Source organism: Phacochoerus africanus, chromosome 15 (assembly GCF_016906955.1).
Source record: "Phacochoerus africanus isolate WHEZ1 chromosome 15, ROS_Pafr_v1, whole genome shotgun sequence".
NCBI lineage: Eukaryota > Metazoa > Chordata > Mammalia > Artiodactyla > Suidae > Phacochoerus > Phacochoerus africanus.
Genome location: NC_062558.1, coordinates 56,340,330 through 56,365,850, shown reverse-complemented (window position 1 = coordinate 56,365,850; position 25,521 = coordinate 56,340,330). Strand labels below are relative to the sequence as shown.

The window sequence follows — 25,521 nt, the reverse complement described above, 5'->3', positions numbered from 1 at the left end:
ATGTACTGGTCATCAATAGTTGTGAACTGGTTTTCTAAATCAAAGGTTCCAAGGTCCACATTGGCTCACAGACGTCCACAGGGTCTAATCTTTATTTTCATTAGGTTAGCTGTTTATTGTCATAAGGTATTTCAATACTTCAAAAATATGGAAAAGTAAAAAGAAGTATAATAAAAAGCTGCATACTGACTACTCAGGGCCTAATTCTAACGTTTTGTGTAATCAGCTTACTTTTAAGATTAAGAAAACACTAAACACTACATAGTTTGTGTACTGTTTCATATCTTATTTCCTCTCCTTTATCAGAAGTTACTATTAACTTGATTTCTGTATTTGTTTCCCATGTATGTAGAACTTAGGTTCTACTGCATATTACTATAACAATAAACAACACACTACATTATTTTCCATGTTGATAAACTTTACATATATGGTGTTATTCTTTGCGTATCCGTTGCATCTTGCCTTTTTGGATCATCATTGTTTTTTGAAACATATCTGAGTTGATAGCTGCAGCTCATCTATTTTTAAGTGCTTTATGGTCCAGTGTTTTATTCACATGTAAACACATACTGAAAGACTCAAATGACCAGGCGATACTAGTTTTACATTCTTCCTTGGAACAACTGCTGCTCAAGCTGTGCAGCAGTGGCTTCTATTTAGCAAGGACATGTGACCTTCAACTGAACACAATCACAGCAACCCGATGGCTTTGAACAAGGGCAAGAGTCCTAGTCTGGGCCCCTTCTGGTTCTCCTCTGTGACCCTCCCCACAGGGCCATGGGGATGTGCCAGAACCCTTTCAGGTCATGCATCTCTGTCCCTGGGACCAAGGAATTCCCTGTCCAGACAGGCCTGAGCCTGGTCCTTCTCTACTTGAACTCTGTAGCATTTGAGTTTGTGACTCAATTCTAATTCTGAATCTGTCAAGTTTTAAATGACAATCAAGGTCATTTAAATTGCATTTCTCTTATAAAAGTTTAACTTTTTCACATATTCATTTTTTATCTGTAAATCTGTGTGCTTGTTTTTTCATTTGTTACTACCAATTTGTAGAAACTCCTCTATCTGTGGAATAGAATGCAAGTATCTTCCTTGTTTCTGCTGGTGAACTGGATCGCCATGCTAGTCTAGGGACGCCTGACCTGAAGTCCAGTCTTGAGGATCCTGGACAACCCAGGAGATTCCCAACTGGGCTGTAATTTCAGGCAAGGGTGGGTCCCACCTGAATCATCCTCACTCTCAGAGACCAGACTTGTGGAGAAGGGCCTCCTTGGGACTCCCCAGCTTGTTCTGTCCCTTGTTGTTTTGTTTTGTTTTATTAAAAAAATTTTTAGGAGTTCACGTTGTAGTGCAGTAGAAATGAATCCGACTAGGAACCATGAGGTTGCGGGTTCGATCCCTGACCTTGCTCAGTGGGTTAAGGATCCAGCGTTGCCATGAGCTGTGGTGTAGGTTGCAGACGCAGCTCAGATCCCAAGTTGCTGTGGCTGGGGCGTAGGCTGGCAGCTACAGCTCTGGTTAGACCCCTAGCTGGGAATCTCCATATGCCGTGGGTGCAGCCCTAAAAAGACAAAAGACGAAAAAAAAAATTTATAGTTGCACCTGAGGCATATGAAGTTCCCAGGCTAGGGGTCAACCTGGAGCTGCAGCTGCCAGTCTATGCCACAGTCACAGCAATACCAGATCCAAGATACATCTGTGACTTATGCCACAGTTTGCAGCAATGCCAGATTCTCAACCCACTGAGTGAAGCCAAGGATTGAACCCACATTCTCATGGTACTGGTCAGGTTCTTAACCCCTCCAAGCCACAACAGGAACTTCTTTGTTATCTTCCATTCCTCTCACAAAAGGCTGTCCAAGGACAATGTCAATATTCTATTGTAAACACATATTGAAAGACTTAACAAATGCCCACAAGGCTAAAACACATATATATATATGCATGTGTATGCATTTTTTTTTTTTTACTTTATGACTATGAATAATATTTATGGGATAAATACAAGATAGGTACTCTATAGTGGCTGTTGAAATTTTATAGACTTTGCATTTTAAAATGATTGCAAATATTGAGTTCCTATTATGGCTTAACTGGTTAAGAACCCAACCAGTATCCATGAGGATGTGGGTTTGAGTTGCCACAAGCTGTGGTGTAGACTGCAGATGTGGCTCGGATCTGGTGTTGCTGTGGCTTTGGTGAAGGCTGGCAGCTATAGCTCTGATTCAACCCCTAGCCTGGGAACTTCCATATGCTGTGGGTGTGGCCCTAAAAAAAAGATAACAACAAAAAAAAGATTGTAAGAGTTAGTGTTACTAGATGATTCCCTGACAGATCAGAAAATAATTTCCATGGGTAGAACTGTAATCTTGTGCTGCCTACTTCTTAAAATGTTCCTGAATGATGTATTACTACCTTGGATAAACTGCATATATATTCTCCTACCACTATCAATTTAGAGAACAGAAATATAGGTGTTCATTAATATAAAGATGATATGGCCACATTATTGAACTAGTGAAAAAATGACTCAAGATGAACTATTTTAAAATCAGTTTTCACTTTTAGAAGATATTCTTCTCTAATATGTAAATGGCTTATAGATAATAGTTCCTTATAACTAATCAATTTATTCATCATTACTTAATCATATCCTACATGGCACTTGGGAGCCTGTCTTTTGTCTCTGTTAAAGCCAACACAAATGAGAGCATGAGTACTTTTAGAACCATGGCATTCCATGCGTTGGGAGAATGGAAACTAGTGAACATGAGGTTAGCTTCCTGCAGCTTCAGGGACCCCAAAACAATGGTTCCCAAGAAAAAGCAACAATATCTACAAAAACCCAAGTAATCTTCCTTCAGATAAACAGTGATAAAATCACATAGCTAACCATATTTTTGGACATGGTTTACATAATAACTGTTAATCTCATGACTTGATTACCTATTACTATTAATACTTAGGAGAAAAAAACCCTTATACATGAGTTGAAAAAAAAAACTACTTTTGGGCAAATAAAGAAATGGGGAAGGTAGATAACATAAGACTTTACAAGCCTATGATAACTTCAAACTAAAAGAAGCAGACGTCTTGCTATATCCACACGATAAGAGCTACACCTTTGATCTGCTATTTTAAAACTATGCTGTCCACAGTTACTCCTATACTGACAACCTAATCTTTTTTTTAACCAAAACTGTATATGGTGTTTGTGTACAATTAAAAATTTAGGAGTTCCCTGGTGGCCTACTGGGTTAAGGATCTGGCATTGTCACTGCTGTGGCTGGGGTTGCTGCCATGACACGGGTTTGATCCTTGCCTAGGAACTTCCATATGTTGTGGGTGCAACCAAAAATTGTTTGTTTGTTTTTTATTATTAATTATAGGGAAAAGGGAAGTAAGGAAAACTAAGAACAAGGCTGTTCAAAGTTTGGGGAAAAGCAAGGGGAAATAAAAAATGAAAGAAGCAGCTAGTTTTTAAATAAGTGTCTGTGACATGGTACAAATGATCTGAGTATACTAGCAGACAACTGCTCTACCAGCAGAGGTTAGAGTATATTTGTAGGAAAAGGAAACAGAAGGGTGATCTCAGAAGGTGAAAGGCAATGGCAGCAGGAAATATTAGAGATGTTATAAAATTAACATCCACTTTAGGCCTTTGGGAGTAAAAAGGAGAAAACAGGAGACATTCTTTTTTTTTTTTTGTCTGTTTGCTATTTCTTTGGGCCGCTCCCACGGCATATAGAGGTTCCCAGGCTAGGGGTCGAATCGGAGCCGTAGCCACCGGCCTACGCCAGAGCCACAGCAACGCGGGATCCGAGCTGCATCTGCAACCTACACCACAGCTCACGGCAACGCCGGATCGTTAACCCACTGAGCAAGGGCAGGGACCGAACCCGCAACCTCATGGTTCCTACTCGGATTCGTTAACCACTGCACCACGACGGGAACTCCCAGGAGACATTCTGAAAGTGAAGGCACTTCTCTGCTCAGATTCCCTTGTGGTCTTTCTATTGTGGCGGTGTGTAAGAACTTTCCCTCACCGTTTCTCACCTGCTGTTGCCTCTCTCCTCCCAGCATCTTACACCCTAAGCTGCACGTGACACTATCTGCCATCCCCCAGACACCAGGCCATCGAGTCCATGTTATGTTCTTGGTTTACTTTGCCGAATACTTTTTCCTCATTTCTCCACTTAGTAAAAGGAGCCTGAAAGATCCAGCTCAGGTGTAACTTTTCAGGCTTCTGACACCTGGTTGGTCCCTCTTCTGGCTCTTCTGACCTGTGCGTGGATCTTTCTCAGGGTACAACCTCACTGGCCTGTACTGCCCACCTCCTGCTAAGGAGCCTCCCCAGGCCGGCCTGCATCCCTGCAGTGCCTCCTGACCAGTTCCCTCCTTCCCCCATCTCATCTCCCTTCTAAGCAGTTCTCCTTGTGGGGCTCCATAGTGCCTGCCTTAAAATCTGACTGAATCATATTAATGATCAATTAATAAACCATTAAACATTTCAAAGGCGCCTTACACTAAGATACAGAAACAATATCATGGTCACATTTGCACCTCAAGGATTATGGCAAAGACCCTTAACAAGAGTTTAAAAAGGAATAAACTTGGACAGAGACGTAAGGAACCTAGTGTCACCCTATGCTAGGGATACAGGTTTCACTCAGTTAAACATGTATAAAACAATGGAGAAAATTGCAATGAAAAAAAAAAAAGCACAGGAAAGTTCTAGACTAGAATGATAACCACTGAATCTTTTTTTTTTTTTTTTGTCTTTTTGCCATTTCTTGGGCTGCTCCCATGGCACATGGAGGTTCCCAGGCTAGGGGTTGAATCGGAGCTGTAGCCACCAGCCTATGCCAGAGCCACAGCAACGCAGGATCCGAGCCACGTCTGCAACCTACACCACAGCTCACGGCAACGCCGGATCCTGAACCCACTGAGCAAGGACGGGGATGGAACCCGCAACCTCATGGTTCCTAGTCAGATTCGTTAACCACTGCACCATGACGGGAGCTCCAACCACTGAATCTTTGATGGCACCACAGACCATTGATTCGAGTAAGGAATGACAGTGAATCAAAAGGCGTATTGCATAACGTGTTCTTTACTAGACAGTTTTAATAATTCAACTTTCAAATCTTAAAGATTCAGTAAACGGCTGAAAAAACTTCTCCCAGTAAGTGGCAGAACTCAAGACTGGCTCCTTGCACTTTGCTGTCATTTAATTCACCCAGAGAGGATAGGGATGTTGAACGTTACGAGTTTTGTGCTTCCAAACCTTACAAACACTTGTGGGGTTCTTGTAAGTATCCAAGTTGATACCCAGAATACTGGTGAGCAAGCATCAAAATGCCATGAAAAGGCTTAAACGCAAAACATACTATAACTCAAAATACTCTCTCTCTGACCTTTACAGTTATTTTCAAAAATTTTCAAGATTCTAATTAACCTAAAACTAGAGTTAGATATGTGATCATTTATATTTTAAGAGCTTTTGTAAAGAAGAGATTAAAGTACAAAAAATTTAAGTTAATTTTACACTAAATAAATTATACTTCTTAAAGGGTCTCTTCCCCTCACTGACATGACATCGTCCAAAGCAAGCCCAGGACCTACCGTGCCACTCGTAAATCTGTTCGTGTAGGCTGTGATGACACCGCATTTGCTCCCAGTAAACAGTTGGCAACTGTCAGGTACCCAGGCACAACTAGTCACCTTGAAAAAGGACAAATCAAAGATTATCAACTACCACAAAAAAGTTAAGAAAATATATAAAAACCATGAGAAATGTTTCTACTTTTTTTTTTTTTCTTTTAATGGCCACATGCAAGGCATACGGAAATTCCTAGGCCAGGGATCAAACTGTAGCCACAGCTGCAACCTGTGCCACAGCTGTGGCAACACCAGATCCTTAACCCAGTGTGCCACAGCAGGAACTCCTGCTTCCACTTTTCTGACGATTATTTTTCAAATACGTGATCACAATACTTAAGGTAAACATTTTGCTTGAAATGATCAGCATGATTCAAGATACAATAATAGAGTATTCTGTAACTTTAAGATGTCTAAAAGCTGTTTCCAAATTAAAATGTATTATGTTGTATATAACTTTACATTTTTCTGTACACACACACACAGACCATTTGTTCCTCAGAAATTTAAACTAAATGACCCAGAATTGACTAGATTCAAGGTTTAGTGAGTGTGTGTGTGTGATGCAGTTACCTGATTTTTACTTTTCTTTCTTTCTTTTTCCCTGTGTTTGATGGGGAAACTTGTAAATAGTACATGTAAATAGAGGTATTGCTCCTAACAGTTCTGAAGGTTGTGAAACAGAAGGAAAGAAAACATGGAGGAAAAAGTCTGGTATTATTCCACTCGGATTATAAACCCCTGAGTCCCTGCCACTGAGACACTACTCAAGGTCAACTTAACTCTCTGCTTGGCTTGACAGTCTTCCCCTGAGCACTAGCCGACCCCTAGCGCCACACCCAAAGCAGCTGTCCCCAGCTGCTTTGCTCTAGTCCTACATCTCCCGGTCAGTTGGGTGGCAGTACCCGCAGATATCACTTCACTAAGAATACGGTGGTCATCAGCCACAGCCCTCAGCCCCTTCCCCCCTTTGTGCTACAAAATGTCATCTGTCTACTGATTTAGAGAAGCCCCTCTGTTTTTAAAATTTCAAACTGTTATTTGTGGGATTTTCCCCCAGCCCTACAAATGTGTTTAAGTGTCTGCGACTTTAAAAAATGACTTTCTTTGATCCTTTTGATTCTTCCTAACTCAAAATATATCATTAGAGCCTACTGGATCCAATTTTATTTTTTGAGTTTCTTTCTTGAATAGTCCTATTTATAAAGACTGATATTTCATAATTTCTATCTTTTTTAGAGGTCTTTCAAAGAAAAAAGAAAATGTACTTACTTTTTATATATAGAATAAAGCTCATTCTGTCTTGCAGTTACCATATGGGTCTACTGAATTCTTTTATAAACCTAAGTTACATTATAGGATTTCAATAATTTCATTTGTTCTCTATCTTGAAACATTTTGTAATTTCATCATCTTAGGAATTATTTCATTGGTATTATTCAATTATTCCCAACCATGCTAAAACAAAACAAACAAAATAAGAAAATGGAAGAATGATGGATCTCCCAGAAAGATACTGTAAAATGTGAAATAAATTGTCATCTTTTGTTTTTCTTATGCATTGGTGAAAGAATGCCATCTCTTTTGAGAGAAGACCAGAGGCATTTCTGTAGTATGCTTTCAGCTGTCATTGAACACAGTTGGGAATTCAGACTTTTTCACCTTGTAGTGATAATAGAAAAAAGAAGAAAACTGAGAGGAGTATGTTTCACAATTATGAGATCAATCAGAAGATGAAGGCAAAGAGACAGCAGGACTCTGATCTGTAATGAGGATGATGAAATTCAAAGTGATATCTCAGAGTGTGACTCTTCATAGGATAATATCCTAGACAAGAGTTATCAACCTGAGAACTAAGGAATGAGCAATGAAACTGGTATCCTTATCTAGTCTTTGACCAGAAGTACTTGATCACATCATGTTTGCTAAAAGTCTGGATCATCCTGGTTTTTTGCTGTTGGTGTTGGTGTTGTTTGCTTTTTGGGGCTGCACCTGTAGCATATGGAAGTTCCTAGGCTAGGAGTCAAATCAGAGCTACAGCTGTTGGCCTACAACCACAGCAATGTGGGATCCGAGGTGCATCTGTGACCTACACCACAGCTCACAGCAACGCTGGATCCTTAACACACTGAGCAAGGCCAGGGATCGAACCTACATCTTCATGGATACTAGTCGGATTTGCTACCTCTGGGCCACAACGGGAGCTCCAGGATCATCCTGCTTTGCTAAAACAACTTGTGAGAGTATTTTTTTCATTTTCAATTATGTTTCTCAATTTTACATGGCAGAAATAATTCTGCAGTGCTTAAATTGCTTATTAAAATTTCTAATAAGGTTGCTTTTCATTGTCCTTTACTCTTACTTTTGTTAGTTTACTGGTGAGCCAGATGACAAAAGGCGATGACCTTTTTTTCTGCTTGTATTGAAGGCTGAGCAAACAAGTCATTGCTTTCCTTTCTTTCACTGCCAGAAATACCCCCAAAGTAGCCTACTCCACTTCTAAAATGCTCAGGGAATGGTGATAAGCGTCAGGACACAAGAATAGGCATCAGGTGTTATGTATGCAATCGAAGTCAGAAAACAGTAAAAGAACTTCCTATGGAAAGACAGCCAAAGAAAGCAGGTTTAACATACAATTTAGTACCAGAAAAGGCTGTGGCAGTACTGTATGTGTATGTGTGTGTGTGTGTGTGTGTGTGTGTGTGTGAGCATGCATGTGTGTGTGTGTGGTGTTTTATAGCTTACAAAGTACTTGCACTAACATTGGAGACATTTTTACAATGGTCAAACTTTATGAGACAGTACTGGGAGTATGGCTATCCCAGTCTTAAAGAGGAGGAAAGATGCTCGAGTCTGGAAAGGCTAAGTTACTTGCCAAAGGCTACGTGGTAAATAATGGAGCTGGACACTAACACAGGTCACAGGGTTTTAGTTAGGCCCAGTGCTCTTTCCACCACATCGTGATGCCCAAATACCTGGTCCATTTAGAAAAAAACAGGTTAAGAAGATGGCACCCTGGTTACTGAAAATGACACAGTGACAAAAGGCAAGTGAATGGTGAGAAGAAAGAAAGGCTCATTTTGTTTCAACACTATGCCACGAACTGATGCTGAGTAGGAGATTAAAATACTATCTCAACAAGGTACTGGGTAGAGGAGAAATTCTGGGGCACAGTCAAAACTGAGGTAGTTAGGGAGTCTGTAAGCACCATAAACAAGGCAGACGTCCAGCATCATCAGTTTCCTTACTGGACTAATTGCAGGATATTAAGACTAGCTGCCATCAGGCTGACTCCTTTTTTAAGCATTACATTGAATTATTATAACTTCATAAAAACGTTTACCTGATACTGCTGTGAACTTTGTATAAAGTTTATTGGAGGCTCGCTTTGTTTACTCTTCAACCTTAAAATGTTATCAGCATATCCCCAGCTCAGGATGGCTGACCACTGAATGTCAGTGTTGTTCATGCTTCTCACACCTCAAGAAGGAGAAATAAAAGAATCAGTTGCCACTGCTCAGTTATGTTTGGACAGCCCCCCCCCAAATGGCAGGTTGAAGGCTGAGGCTGACTTAGCAGAGCATGGTCATTCCAGTGCAAAATCATCTTCACATCCATAAGGTGGAACGATTTGTATTAAATTTCTCTTAAGACATTTTAATAAAAGATACTGATAATCAAGCTTCCTCTATTCGTGTTCTGTGACACCTTTACTTTTAACTTTTAATAATAAATATGAAGTAGGTAATAATTTTCTAGCTACTCCCTTGAAAAATCAACATGGACAACTATTAATATAAGAAAGGGAACATTCTAAGAGTAGGTGCAACCCTGAGGAGGGATAATTTAGACCTATAACCGCAAAGATTTTGCATGGTAGACCTTCATTTATTAAGGTTCTATTCTTTTCTCCTGCCCTCAACATAGTATTATGTTCTTTCGGGGTAAAGATTTGAACATCTTGACACCCCTTTTCAGTGTTACTTATACTTTATGCCTTGTTGGCATGTTGAATACAGCTAATGCAGCATAAATAATGTCCTTGAAACTTCAAAGCTTTCAGTGCCTTAAGGTGAGAAAATCTAAGTTCCTAGCATAATACCCAGCATATAGAGAAATAAAACAAGTAAATATTTGTTGAATGAATCAACAGCACACTGAAAACGTAACTTGTAGGTTTCTTTTTGTGTTGTTGAGTATGATGCCAAATGCTGACATTAGTTTTGCAACAAAGAAACTGGGATACCCTTCCTGGATATAAACTAAGGTCCTATGAAAAAGACTGCATTTCACAAGCCTCAGGACCTCTCCAACCCTGACATGATGCCCTGGACTAGGGTAGGTGCTCAATAAGTGTTCCCAGTTTCTCATTACAGCCATACAAGATGCACCTTCTTTTCTTAAAAAAGAAAAATAAACTTCTCTTTTTTGATTAGAACAGTGGATCTTAAACAGGAGTTTTCTAGAAAACTGCTTTTTCAGCATCTGTAGGCTTAGACCCAAGCTACAGAGATTCTGATGCTGTGTCTCCAATGGGATCCAACTGAGTATATTTTGGGAAAAAAGCACCTCAGGCAATTTTGAGGCATAGTCAGTTCTTGAGTAACTGGCCTATTCTGAGCTTAAGATCATTAAAACCACAGCAATTTAGTTGTTACGTTGTATCATGCATGTATAACTAAGCAAAAGGACACAGCTATTTGATGTAACTGGTGCTGGACACTTTGAAGCTGCCGACATGTGACCTTTCATCTGCCAGCTACACACCCACTCACTCAAGGCCTCTATGAAATGCCGGCAGTGGATAGCTATGTGCTGGGTACAGCAGTGACGCTCACAGTCCCTGGCCCCAAGGTGCTTACAGTCCAATGGATATTTATTTATTAAGCCCTTAGGATGAGTCAGATGCTGTGTTAATCATTCCTTATATTATCTCATTTAATCCTTACAGTGAATTACCCTGTAGGTAAGTCCTTTCATTATTCATATTTTATAGATTAAAAGCCAGTATTTGAAAAGCATAAGTAATTTTCTGCAGAGCTGGGATGCAAACTCAGGCTCTGTGCTCCCAAGGCCACTGCCATAACATGGATTATGCCACTTCCCTGGACACACCTGGATTCTGACAAATCCTAAATATTTTCTATGAGGAAATAAAGTGTAACTTGAATGAACACAGCTATTAAGGGCCACTAAAGGCTGGTGACTGTAGTAACACAAATAAGATGAGTTGACAATTACATTGGGTTTATTGAAGTCCTATTGTGCTAAGTGATAATACCAGCCCTTTCTCTCTGCTCAGGAGATATAAACTTCAATCCACTCTACCTTAATTTTTCAAAGGTAAATTATTCACATATTTTGGTACTTTAAATATGATTAGTGGTAAATTATTCATGACACATCTTCATAGCTAAATTGCATCACACTAGTGAGACTAAACCACTGATAATACATTTATGATTACAGGAATTTACCTTATCCTACTAATTCACTAAACTTAGATAAAATGCTTTGTGGCCTCTTATTTCCAACATCTATAAAGGCAATCTTTCATTTCATGACAGAATTAGGAGTGAGTCTAAAAGAACTGTTGCCCAGCCAGCACAATTAATTCCTTTAAGTGACTGATGCTTGGCAGGGGCCTGGCATCTGTGCACGGCAGTGCTCTACAGTGGAAGAAGGCCATGTGGGCCTGGGAAGCCCAGTACCCAGAACATGAAGCTCAACACTAACAGTGTGGAAGGCTCTGGGGTGTCCAGCCCACACGCCAGCTTCCAGGGAGGTCTGTACACTCTTTTTTTTTTTTGTCTTTTTTGCTATTTCTTGGGCCACTGCCATGGCCTATGGAGGTTCCCAGGCTAGGGGTCTAATCGGAGCTGTAGCTGCCAGCCTATGTCAGAGCCACAGCAATGCAGGATCCGAGCCATGTCTGCAACCTACACATAGCTCACGGCAACGCCGGATCGTTAACCCACTGAGCAAGGGCAGGGATCGAACCTGCAACCTCATGGTTCCTAGTCAGATTCGTTAACCACTGCGCCACGACGGGAACTCCAGGTCTGTACACTCTTGTCAGGACCAGGCAGGTGCCCCAGTCACTCATTTCAGTGCACAGAGCCCGTGCCTAGTCAGCAGGGAGAGTTCTTTTACATTTAGTAAAACATAAAAGAAGGATTTTTGGAAGGACGGAGGGATTACTTGAGTGGAAAATGTGCTAGTTTTCCAGTGTGTAGGTGACATTTAGAAACAAGAGGGCCTCTACTGTATGGTACTTTTCCATGTGCTGCTTTTAGGTGACTCAGTGCACAGGGAGGTGAGAAAAGGGTTGCTTTCCAGACATTCGTATTTTTAAAACCTATTTTCAAAGCTATCATGACTTTCCTGCTTTGTTTCATTTGTTTTAATCTCATGACTGTATCTGCTTAGGTACTCAATTTGCTGGTCAAATTAGTCTGTCTGTTCTTAGCTTCAAGAGCCTCAAAGGATATATTGTATAGAATTTTGACAATGTTTTTATCTTGAGACATTATTTATTCTTGTCTTCTTCAACTCCTTCTCTCATTTCAGATGACACTGCATTTAATTCCCATTTTTTTTCATGTAGTATTTTTTTTTTTTTTTAACCAAGTGGCAGCAGCACCTGCAGCATATGGAAGTTTCTGAGCCAGGGAATCGAGCCATGGCCACTGTAGAAGCAATGCCGTGCAGTTATGCTGTGAGCCACAAGTCCTTTATGTAGTACGTTTTAATTCTGATTTTGCATTAAATAAACACAAATTTGAGTTTACTTCTTCACCAAGGATGCAGAAAAAATTAGAAAACAGCAGCACAGATGAGGGGAAACATTCAACTCTAAGGAAAGATAACTTAGGATGACTTGATGTTCATTATGTTTCCTTTACCTTGTTCTTTGCTGTACGTCATCAGAAGACAGAAGTTTCGGGACAAGCCACAGATTGCTCTAGTGGGCAAAGCCTGGAGAGAACCGAATCTTTCTCCATGGGGCTGGCTGAAGCAGACCACAGGCACTGGAGCACTTGGGGAGCCTACATACTCCCCCCATTTCAAGCCTTTAATCCATGACAAAGGACTCTAAAATTGAGGAAGGTGGAAAGTACAATTTAAAAAAAAGGTAGTAAATAAAGAATTACTTCTAGTTTAAATTCTAAACAAAGTAAGAAAAAACAGCCTGATTATAAGCCCTTTGTGGGCAAGGATCATTTCAAAATTTTTCACTTCCCCAGGCTTAGCTTATGGAAATCTGTGTTCCTGGCTGCTGGACCCAGTAATGGACAAGACAGATGATGTCCCTGCACTGTGGAGCTGCATGCTAGCTGGGCAGACAGTAAATGCACAGACACAGACTGAAGAAAGTGAAAGGTGGTGAAAGTGCTATGAAGAAAATCAAAGGAGAGGAAGAGGAATGAGAGTTGAGATACGAGGGTGGGGAAGACTGAGGAGATGGCGTCTGAACAGATACCAAGTGGAACGAGAGAAGACGCTGGGGCCTATCTGGGGTAGGGCCACCAGGTGCAGGGAACAGCCAGTGCGAAGGTGCTGAGGTGAGAATGAGGTGGGTCGTACACGTCCCCCTGCAAACAGACACACTGCTCAGATCCTTCAGACCCACCAACCAGAAGGAATTAATGAGCAGTAACTCAACTAAATGGTATTTGTGACTTTTCAAGGATGTACTGTTATTTTGACATGTTAAAATAAGAGATTCTAGTTAAAAATAATGATCCCGGTAATAATAATGATGAAAAGGCTTCAAAATCATAGGAGTTAAATTGACAAGTAAACACAAAACAAATAATAAGCTTTCTACTATGAAACACAACATTGGTGATCCAGGTTCAGTCAAACAACACTGTCCATCATACTGTTTTAAATTTCAGGAGTTCCCGTCGTGGCGCAGTGGTTAACGAATCCAACTAGGAACCATGAGGTTGCGGGTTCGGTCCCTGCCCTTGCTCAGTGGGTTAACGATCCGGCGTTGCCATGAGCTGTGGTGTAGGTTGCAGACGCGGCTCGGATCCCGCGTTGCTGTGGCTCTGGCGTAGGCCGGTGGCTACAGCTCCGATTAGACCCCTAGCCTGGGAACCTCCATATGCCGTGGGAGCGGCCCAAGAAATAGCAACAACAACAACAACAATAACAACAAAAGACAAAAGACAAAAAAAAATTAATAAAAAAAAATTTCAGTTTTACTGGTCGTATAAATTTTGTTTGTATTTAACATACAAATTTAATATATGTGAGCTATGAGCATAAAGAATTTACATTTAGTGATCTATTTGTGTTCTACATTTAGTGTATTTAAACAGCATTATTATGAGACAAGGTCTGTGAAAGCCATTTCTCTCAACGTAGATCACAGATGACTGTAGGCTGAGATCTGTGCTGTACTTGAGCTCCAACGTCCTTTGTAACCTCTTTTCCTGCTTTTTAATTTTCTGTGATGACCTTCTGCAAATCTTCATAACACTTTAAAATTCAGTCTCCCATCTTATGCTGCTTTTATAATAAAGAACTGAGTTGAGGGTTAGAATACATTTTACTCTTAAGGTTTGCTTGCTTCATTTTTCTAATTCAAAGTAATTCCTATTTTAAGAGGCAATACTTTTTTTTTTTTTTTTTGGCTGAGCCCATAGCATGCAAAAATTCCTGGGCCAGGAATCAAACCCACACCACAGCAGTGACCTAAGCCACAGCAGTGACAATGCTGGATCTTTAACCCACTGAACCACAAGGGGACTCCAAGAGGCAATACTTTTTATCATTACGATCTGGAGGCACAAAAAATATATATATAACGTTTCCCCTTTAATTGTAAACCAAAACATTTACACCTCTGGTCAGTACTTTTGGTGAAAGATGATAATGGGACCATGTGTGCACTGGCCATGTGTGCACTGGCACACGTATGCTCAGACTGTTCTTGAGTCCTGGGTGGTTACTTTCCTCTCTTTGCAACACCTGTTATGTCACTGCCTTGTGACCTTTCCCTAGTAATAACCCTCTCCTCCTGTCACTAACACAGCATTGACCACACACAGAACACTGCTGGTAATGCACATGTGTGTGTGCGTGTGCTGGCACACACCTTCAGGCTGGGACCAGGATACTCATTCCCTCACCCCTAGACCCTAAGAGAGGCCTGAGGACTCAGGAGTGGAGCCAGTTTTTGCTGAATTCTACTGAAATTCAAATGACATACCGGATAGGGAATTTCTTTGACGGGTTCTCTGGTTTCCCTGAAAGCAAACTGCACTAACAACCCCACAGCAGCAGGAAGCTCTCCTTCAATGTTGAGTTTGGATCCAGGTCGGCTCGCGTGGGCTGATTGGAACAGCTGACGAGGGGTTTGGCCATAGGTTTTTATCATGGTTTCTAGTGCTCGTCTCTGAACTGGATCTTCAACTGCAGAGACATCCATTCCAAAATATGTCTGAGAAGTAAAAGAGCAAAAGAAAACAAGAGACAGGTGAGAAGTAAGACTTGACAAGAACACCAAGGGAAAAACAAAAACTTGTTTGATTTTCTAGGCAATGGTTTACTCTTTTTCAAGTGGAAAGGATTTTAAAATGTTTTTGGTCAGGTTAATAATCACTAATAGTCTCAATGAGATCAGAATATGAATAATCAATGTTTTTGAGTGGATGAATGAAAATAATGTATCTTGATTGACTGGTGATAATTAGGCAAGTTTATAAAATTGATTTTTAATTTAAAAGAATTCATATAATGGAGTTCCCATTGTGGCACAGCAGAAATGAATCTGACTAATATCCATGAGGATATGGGTTAGATCCCTGGCCTTGCTCAGTGGGTTGGGAATCCAGTGCTGCTGTGAGCTATGGTGTAGGTCACAGGCGTGGCTTGGATCCTGCATTGCTGTGGCTGTGGTGTAGGCCAGCAGCTATAGTTCTGATTTGACCCCTAGTCTGGGAACTTTCATATGCTGCAGGTGCAGCCCTGAAAAGGAGAAAAAAAAAGTAAAAAAATAAAAGAATAGTCAGGTAAGACCTCATTTGTCTGCACAGCAAAGGAAGCCACCAGCAAAATGAAAAGACCTACTGAAAGAGAGAAATTATTTGCAAATCGCATATCTGATAAAGGGTTAATATCCAAAACATATGAAAAATTCACATATCCCAATAGCAAAAAAATAAGCAGTTTGATTAAAAAGTGGGCAGAGAATCCGAAAAGACATTTTCTAAAACAGACACACAGATGGTCAATAGGCACATGAAAAGATGCTCAGCATCACTAATCATTAGGAAAATGCATCAAAAGTATAATGAAATGTCACCTCATACTGGTTAGAATAGCTATTCTAGCTAGTATCGAAAGGACAAGAGATTACAAGTATTGGTGAAGATAGGGTGAAAAGAAAGCCCTTGTGCACTGTTGATGGGAATGTAAATTGGTGCAGCCACTATGGAAAACTGTGTGGCGGTTCTTCAAAAAATTAAAACTAGAACTACCATATGATCTAGCAATTCCATTTCTGAGTATTTATTCAAAAACACTAATTTGAAATGATATATGCATTCCTATTTTCATTACAGGAGTACTTATAATATGGAAGCAACCTAAACTTGCAATGATGGAATGGATAAAGAAGATGTGGCATATGTATAATGGAATACTATTCAGCCATAAAAAGAATGAAATCTTGTGACATCATGGATGGACTTTGAAAACATTATACTAAGTAAAATAAGTCAAATGCAGAAAAACAAATACTATACAAATAAGTGAGATCTCATTTATATGTGAAATCTAAACAAACAAAAAACCAAGCTCATAGATAACAGAGAACAGATTTGTAGTTGCTAAAGGTGGGGGTTGGGAAAAATGGGTTAAAGGGACCAAAAGGTATAAATTTCCATTTACAAAACAAATAAGTTATGGAGATGTAATGTACAGCATGGAGACTACAGTTTATAATGTTGTATTGCCTATCTGAAAGTTGCTAAGAGAGTTAATCTTAAAAGTCTTCATCACAAGAAAAACATTTTTTGTAACTATGTATGGGGTGGATGTTAACTAGATTTAATGTGGTGATCATTTCACAAATGATCAAATCATTATGTTATATCCAGGAAAGCTGTAAAGTATAGGTCAATTAGGCCTCAAACTGAAAAAAGAAAAACTAAATGAGGTTTTTCTTTGGTCTTCTCTTTCAGTGAGAATTGATGAAAAATAACCAAGATTTTCAATTAAGTTGATCCAAAATTGCTTCCATGAGCAGATTAGTAGGTGGCTCTGCTTTTCAATAGCTGCCTGACAGGCTTTGGTCAGAAAGCTAGAGTCAAGAAAGTAATCAAAATCATTTCAGGTGGTCAGTAAAATCAAGAGAGACAACTGCATTTAGTAGCTATATGACAATATAGGGTCTGAAGAAAAGAAGAGGTCCCTGCACCACCTCAATCTTCTCAGTTCATAAAAAAGAGACATTCAAAACCATTTCTATCTGCCAGAAATTATGTGATGGCCAAATGTCCTTTTGCTCTTTGATGTGAATATGCTCAAAGGAAGAGTCCAATTCCTCTCAAGACACAATGGCTGATTTCTCTGGATGACTTTCTGTTGCTAACTCACATACACCATCCCGAAGATGTCCATAAATACCAACTGTTGAGATGTACCTCCTTATATACATAGACACTGGTAAGGAACCTAGATTTTTGAAGATCTATACCTCTTCTCTTTTCTGAGCTGAAGAATCGGAGTCTAAACACTAGTATCACCGAAATCCAAGCAAAGTCTTTCTGATTTCCATCCTGTAAGCTCAAAAGCAACATGCCCATGCTTTATTTACCACCAAGGATTAAAAAAAAAAAAAAGACTTCATGTATAATACTAAATTACTGAAAAAGTCTTTTGTCCAAAGTGATACACAGGAAAAGGCAAAAATGAAATTAAGATACGATATTGCTAGGTAGCGTAACAGAGTATTATTTAGGTTCTAATGGAAAATTTAAGTGAATCTGAAAGAGCAGCAATAAAAATTCCAAGCTCTTTAATGTAAAGGGTGTTATTACACTTTTCTTCTTAGTGTTGTCACCCCTTAGAGTCAGATGGAGAGTGATGTGCACTTACTTTTTTATTTTTAAAGCTAGCAGTCAGTAGCTGGTACCAATCTGTCATGTTTTGTGCATCTTGATTATACAATTTAGCTTTTAGCATTTAATCAGTCACAGTAAATTTCATTTACATATCTATATAGAACATTCTATAAATGCCAAAGTTTCAAAGATTCTTCAGAAGTTAAATAATCTTCAACACTTACTCCCCTCACCACTACCACAAGGGCTCAAATACCAGTTATGAATGCTTACCTAAGCACGGTCATTTATTCATTTATTTATTTATTTGGCTGTGCCTACTCATGCAGAAGTTTGTGGGCCAGGACCTGAGCACTGAATCCTTAACCACTAAGGCCACTAGGGAACTAACTCCATACAGGGTCAGTCTTAATGGCTGTTTTATTTAATATACTCAGACATTCAAATGAAGATTGGCATAATCCTATAGATGGGACTCTTTTAAGGAGTTCTCTTGTGGATCAGAAGGTTAAGGATCCAGCATTGTCACTGTAGTGGTTCTGGTTGCTGCCTGTGGTGTGGGTTTGATCCCTGGCCTAGGAACTTCCGCATGCCACCAGTCCAGCCAAAGAAAGAAAAAAAAATAAAAACAGTACTTCTTTACATTCTGTAGTATCAGTTTCTAGTGAACCCCATATATTGGTGAATGATGAATTAAGATCAAAAGGCATGTTTACATTCCTTTATAAAAAGTTAACATTTATTTGTATTTAATTGGGTGGCAGAGATTACCCTGTATGAGTTTCTTCCTTACTTATGAGGTTGTTATTACTGTTCATATTTTATAAATTTGTACATTAAGGTATAGAGAAGTTAAGATCACACTGCAGGTCACACAGCAAGTGGTAGAATCACAGAGTGAGAATTTGAGCTCAATTCTGGATTCAGGGATTGTGTGCTTTATCACTTACATTTTGCTTTCCCCCATGAGTTGAGTTTTATTAAATTTCTAGAACAGTGATATAAACTCTATTCTTCTGAAAGGTCTAAAGTCTCAAAGAATTGGTGGGGAAAAAACGCAATAAGATGAGAATTATGTGGTATATTTCAGGATGCAGTCACTTTTTAAAAAAATTAATTTTTAAATTATAGTTGGTTTACAATGTTGTGCCAATTTGTGCTGTACAGCAGTGACTCAGTTATATATATATATATAAAGAGTGTGTATATATATATACACACACTTTTTTAATATTCTTTTCCATATATATATATTCTTTTCCATATATATATATTCTTTTCCATATATATATATTCTTTTCCATATATATATTCTTTTTTATATTCTTTTCCATATATATATTCCATATATATATTCTTTTTAATATTCTTTTCCATATATATCTTTTTTATATTCTTTTCCATATATATATATATTCCATATATATATTCTTTTTTTATATTCTTTTCCTATATATATATTCTTTTCCATATATATACACACACACTCTTTTTTTATATTCTTTTCCATATATATATAGAGTGTGTATATATATATATACACATATACACATACACACACACACATATATATATATACACATATATACATATATATATACACACACACATACATACACTCTTTTTTTATATTCTTTTCCATCATGGTCTATCCCAGGAGACTGTATATAGTTCTCTATTCTATAACTTATCTATTCTAAATGTAATCATTTATATCTCCTAACCCCAAACTCCCAGTCCACCCCACTCCCTCCCCCTCCTCCTTGGTAACCACAAGTCTGTTCTCTATGCCTGTGAGTCTGTTTCTGTTCTGTAGATAGGTTCATTTGTGCCACATTTCAGATTCCACATATAAATGATATATGGTATTTGTCTCTCTCTTTCTGACTTACTTCACTTAGTACAAGAATCAGTTGCATCCATGCTGCTACAAATGATATTACTTTGTTCTTTTTATGGCTGAATAATATTCCACTGTGTATATGTACCACATTTTCTTAATCCATTCCTCTATTGATGGACATTTAAGTTGTTTCCATGTCTTGGCTATTGTGAAGAGTGCTGCTATGAATATAAGAGTGCATGTATCCCTTTGAATTATAGTTTTGTCTGATATATGCCCAGGAGTAGGATTGATGGGTCCTATGGTAGTTAATATATTTAGTTTTCTGGGGTACCTCCATAATATCTTACGTAGTGGTTGTACCAATTTACATTCCCACTAACAGTATAGGAGGGTTCGCTTTTCTCCACACATTTTCCAGTATTTGTTATTTGTAGACTTATTAATGATGGCCATTCTGACCAATGTGAGGTTGTACAATCATTTTAGTTTTGATTAGGTTCCAGATACTTTTAATGTCAATTCTGATTGAGAATAACTGAAAAGACATTCCAGGATTATAGGCACAGACTATACTGAGATTAATGGACAAAAAATATATATATATATTTGTCTTTTTAGCTATTTCTTGGGCCGCTCCCATGGCATATGGAGGTTCCCAGGCTAGGGGTCGAATCGGAGCTGTAGCCACCGGCCTACACCAGAGCCACAGCAATGCGGGATCTGAGCCACATCTGCGACCTACACCACAGCTCACGGCAACGCCAGATCCTTAACCCACTGAGCAAGGCCAGGGATTGAACCCGCAACCTCCTGGTTCCTAGTCGGATTCATTAACCACTGCGCACGACGGGAACTCCAAAAAACTTATATATATTTTTATAGAGGTATATTTTACATACAGTAAAACACTACAGATTTTTAAAGTACCATCAATGCAGGCGTCATGCAAATGAAGGTACAGGGCATTTCCATCACCCAGGAAGTCTCCCTGGTACCCTTCTTCAGTCAGAACCCTCCTCTCCACAGGCAACCATCATTCTGACATATCACTAAGAGATTAATTTTCCTTGTTCTTGTATTTCACAGAAATGGAGGGGATTCATAGAGAGTGTACTCTTGCATAAGGCTTAATTCAGCATAAAATGCTCTGGAGATTCATCCATGTTGCTACATGTATTCGTAATTCATTCCTTTTTATTGTTGAGTCATATTCCATCTACCTAATACCTGGAATTGTTAGTCTTTTTACTCTGAGTCATTCTCTAGGACATACTCTGAGTCATTCTCTAGGACATAAAGTATAGCTCACTGTGGTTTCAGTCTGCAGCTCCCTGATGACTGAAAATGCAGCACCTTTTCATTTGCTTCCTGGTTATTCGTACATCTTCCCCTCTCTTTGAATCTTATTCACCTTCTCATCCCCAGAGCTGAGAATAATAAACATTTCCTGAATATATACATATATATATATATATTTTAAAAAGGTAAACCACTACATTAAAAAATACATGCTAAAGTGTAACAATTTTACTTTTAGGAATTCATCTCAAAGAAGTAAAGATGTACCTAAAGACCCTCAGAAATATTACTTTTTTTATTTTTTATTTTTTTTTTAAATTTTTTTGTCTTTTTGTCTTTTTTGTTGTTGTTGTTGTTGCTATTTCTTGGGCCGCTCCCGCGGCATATGGAGGTTCCCAGGCTAGGGGTCGAATCGGAGCTGTAGCCACTGGCCTACGCCAGAGCCACAGCAACGTGGGATCCGAGCCGCGTCTGCAACCTACACCACAGCTCACGACAACGCCGGATCGTTAACCCTCTGAGCAAGGGCAGGGACCGAACCCGCTACCTCATGGTTCCCTGTCGGATTCGTTAACCACTGCGCCACGACGGGAACTCCCCAGAAATATTACTTCTAATAGAAAACAAATACTAACTAAATATCCAAAAGTAGCAGACTGGTTAAAATAAGTGACTGGATACCCATACTTTGGAATAATAAGTAGTATTAATATTATTCAATAAATGGGGTGAAATACATGTATAAAAAAGTCTAGAAGGTGGTTTTGATATTCATCCCTGGATGGTGATATCAAAGTTGATTTTGAAATTTCTTCCTTCTGCAGTCTGTATCTTAGGCACAAATACTGTTTGTGCAATAGATTAAAATGACTCCATTTACAAAGAGAAGATGTATATTAGTGTGCAGAAGAGTTAACAGGGCAGGTCTCAGGTGCTCTCTAGGAGAGTTCCCACCTTCTCTACCTGTTAAGAGGAACTCACTGTGCCCAGACTGTCTGTGCAAACAACGTGGTTTATACTGAACACCTGCTCTCCTCTGGGAGCCTGGACATGCACGAGAGAAGGTGCCTACACAACGGGTGCTCAATAATAACCCAGCACTGAGCCCCTAAGGAGCATCCCTGGTGAACAGCGTCACACATGTCACAGTTTGCTACTAGCAGAGGTGAGTGAGGGCTTCGTGAGTCACTGGGAGAAGTCTCTTGGAGGCTTGTGCCTGGCTGCCTCCAGCTTTGCCCCATGTATCTTTTCTTTTTGTTGATTTTGCTTTGTGCCCTTCACTGTAATAAACCTTAGCTGTAAATAAAACTATACACTGAATTCTTAAGTCCTCCTCCAACCTGGGAGTGGTCTTGGGGAACCCCCCGACAGACACTACCTTAGTTCTTTTTAAAGAAGTGAAATACAAAAGCTGAAAAATCTTGGGCAAGTCTAGTGTCACTGCCAATTCTCTTTGATAACTTGGGTATTGTAAAGCAGTCTAAGCTTTAAATGCTCAGGTCCCACCTTATATAAATGCAGACTTGCACAAGGAGTACTTACAGCAGGATGAAAAACGTTGATGGCTTGAACAGAAGCCTTCCCTTTTTGCTTATACCCGAACACCAAGTCAATCCACTGACAGATGTTCTGGGACACGTAGTCAGACTCTAGAGCCTGTCGATGGATGAGGATAAAAAGACGAGGATCGTTTCGTGCCCACGGTGGGAGGTTGACGTGATTGACCCGTTCACCATTCTGCCGCACGCCAAAATCGAAGCCTAAAAGAGAAGATTAGTGTCAGTGATTATCTCCCCCAGAGCATGCTTCCTTTGGCCCACGGGGCAGATCCTAAGAGTTCACTGTGTGCTACACCAGGAAAAGGGGCAGCAAGGCGCACAGTGTCACCACTGCTCACCTGCTGACATACCTACTCACAGAGCTACATAGATTGATGCTGTCCAAACTGAACTCGACTCTTTTACCACTTTATATCATATTGAAAAAAAGTAGAAAATCAATGCCTGCTAATTCTGATTTTCCAGTTATCAAATCTTCAAATGCCTTAGGTGTGAAAATATCTATTCAATTGTAAACTTGATTAAAATAAAGTGAAGGCTTTTGTATAAGCATTTTAGACTTACTGGTGTTAACATTATAATAAATGTAAGGCTATTTATATGTAGTATATAGTAGCATTCTGTAGTTTAAAAAAACTCAATGAATACAAAGTATACGCATTCCTAGAATGAACTTAGTCTATTAATTTTATGGCAAATTCATAAGTCTGTTCTGATTTCACTTCCACTAAGCATTCCTGTGGACAACAAAATTATACTAACATATTGAATGAGAGGGTTCTTCTGTGATGCAAATAAGTTGTTATCTAATTGTCTCATTAGCCTGCTAGTGTAAACAAAAATCTCAGAAGTATTTCTTTAAAAAAAACTGTCCTAAAGGAAATGTTACCTTTGAATGGAAAGGTTATTTGGTGTGTATGTGTGCTAACTTTTATGGATGGAACATCCGAACACCATAAGAGAATACAAATTTAAAAGGATCTCTTAAAAGATGATTATGCTCCATATAAAATTAAGTTGCTGTCTACTTCTTGATCTTGTGAAAACAGAAGGATAAACCAAGGGCTCATACAAAACTAACACAGGCTTGGGGTAGGGGCACCTCAAAAAGCCCAGTAGTCATCAGACAGAGCGGGGGGCCTGACTGTTAGGATGGATGGACTCTCTGTGGGGAGCTTCTGGGCAGCAGCAGAGATGTACTGATGGAATAGCAGTGATGAGGCATTTATGGGCTGGGCTGGGGAGGGGCTGGGCAGCAGGGAGTCTCTATGAACTCAAACCAGTCCCAACTTTCAGAAGCTCCGGGTACACATCACAGACATGGACACTCCCCACCAGAGTGGATGACTGAGTACACTGAGAGGCCTACAGGAATGCTCAGAGGAGATGGCAAGTTGTATTTTCCAAAAATGGCCTCTACAACACGTGCTGTCTTGCATGCTTTTCTAGAATCCTCCCCGCCCTGCACCCGCATGAAGTGGCAAAGTCTATGCTCCTTCCTTGTGAATGTGGGCAGGCACTTGTGACTACTTCCCAACAGATGCAGTGGAAGTGTTGCCACTTGCCCTCCAAGGCTAGGTTGGAAAAGGCCATGTAGCTCCTGCTCATCTCTCTTGGGACACTTGCCTTTGGAACCCTGAGTTGCCCAGGAGGATGTGCCAGGCTACCATGTGTGAGGAAGTCCACACTAGTCCACATGGAGGAACCACGTGGAAAACCACTGACACTACGTGAAGAGAGGTGGCTGCGGGCCCCCAGCTGCTCTGTTCCCCAGCCCATCTCAGTGTCACTGCACGAGAGACCCCGACCCCGAACCACAAAAACTGTTACTGAATTTCTGATGCGCAAAACCCTGATGGATAATACATTTAATGTTATTTGAGTCACTAAGTATTGGGTTATTTTTTATGTAGCCATAGATAATTGGAACATACATATGAGAAGCCATGGACAGAGAAACAAAAGTAGATTCAAATGAGTCCCAAACTGAAAGCCACTGCAGGTGCTGGTATTTCACTGAAGCATTTCTCACTTGGCAACATTATGAAGTATGCTCTGGGGAATTAGCAGCACAGATTTATTAAGGATTTTCTAAATAATTCCAGAGAGGCCAGTTAGTATAGGAAAAAATTCTAAAGTAATTTGTCCAACATTAACTTCTCTAAAGATACAATTCTCAATTTCATATATTTCTAAAGGTCACAAAAAACATGAAATTAAGTAATGTAGGAAAATGACCCAAAGATAGTTTTTAAGGGCTAATCTCACATTAAAGAACAGGTAAGATTCACCCAGACTGTTGGTCACTGGCAACATAGAAAACCTGTTTTTATGTTTCTAGCATCTCTTTTCATTATTAGATGATTCTAGCTAGAAGGCTTTATTTCTAACTTGGTCATTTCTCACCAAATCACTGAAATTTTGGTTAATTTCTCCATTGTGCTTTAAAAAATTCATGACATTTTTTTTATAATCAGCATATCATAACTTGCAACCAGAGAAAATAAAGTGATTTCTATAATAAAATTAAAATATATATTTACAAATGTTTTTAAGAGATAAAATTTACAGTTGTCCAAATATACCTCATCCTAGAAAATATTTAAAATCCTCAAGCTTACTTGGAAATAAAATTATATATTTAAGTAAAGGTATTTCTCTTATTTGGGAACTAAAATTTTAGAACTTACAAAAGCTATTTTTATTTTTGTAAAATTAAAAAATAAGTACAAACTTTCACAAATTTAAAGTAGAAATGATTTACTGTTATACCTTCACGGTTAACTAAGAATTCTGGAAGATAAAAAAACTCTGGGATAAGTTCTTTCACATCAGTCATGGACTCAAAAGATGAGAGGCGCCAAGTTGTATTTGTAGAATGAAAAGTTCTGTCTGGAATGTCAAAACTTTGATCTAAAAAGAAATACAAATAACATACTTAAGACACAAAGACTTGATTCCATTAGAAACTTGTTATAATTAACCCACTTTTATTACTTCAGAAAGACTACAACGATGTTCATTTTGTTTGTCCATAGTATAAAAGAGGTTATTCATGTTCTTGCAAATAAGT

At 39.2% G+C, this 25,521-nt stretch overlaps 1 protein-coding gene across 12 annotated transcripts in view; it reads right to left on the bottom strand.

Moving 5' to 3' along the window:
• Nucleotides 1-25,521, bottom strand: part of LYST (lysosomal trafficking regulator) — a 200,981-nt gene that overhangs the window by 11,609 nt on the left and 163,851 nt on the right. For 10 of the 12 annotated variants that reach the window (XM_047761692.1, XM_047761698.1, XM_047761691.1 and 7 more), the window contains 6 exons: nt 25,221-25,361; nt 22,432-22,649; nt 14,888-15,118; nt 12,570-12,759; nt 9,008-9,144; nt 5,629-5,727 (listed from right to left, as the gene is read on the bottom strand). In XM_047761692.1, the coding sequence (XP_047617648.1) occupies nt 5,629-5,727; nt 9,008-9,144; nt 12,570-12,759; nt 14,888-15,118; nt 22,432-22,649; nt 25,221-25,361 (1,016 nt within the window). Of the gene's footprint in view, nt 1-5,628; nt 5,728-9,007; nt 9,145-12,569; nt 12,760-13,856; nt 14,182-14,887; nt 15,119-20,899; nt 21,018-22,431; nt 22,650-25,220; nt 25,362-25,521 lie in introns of those variants that run through there. The other 2 variants (XM_047761700.1, XM_047761701.1) reach the window with 2 other exon arrangements.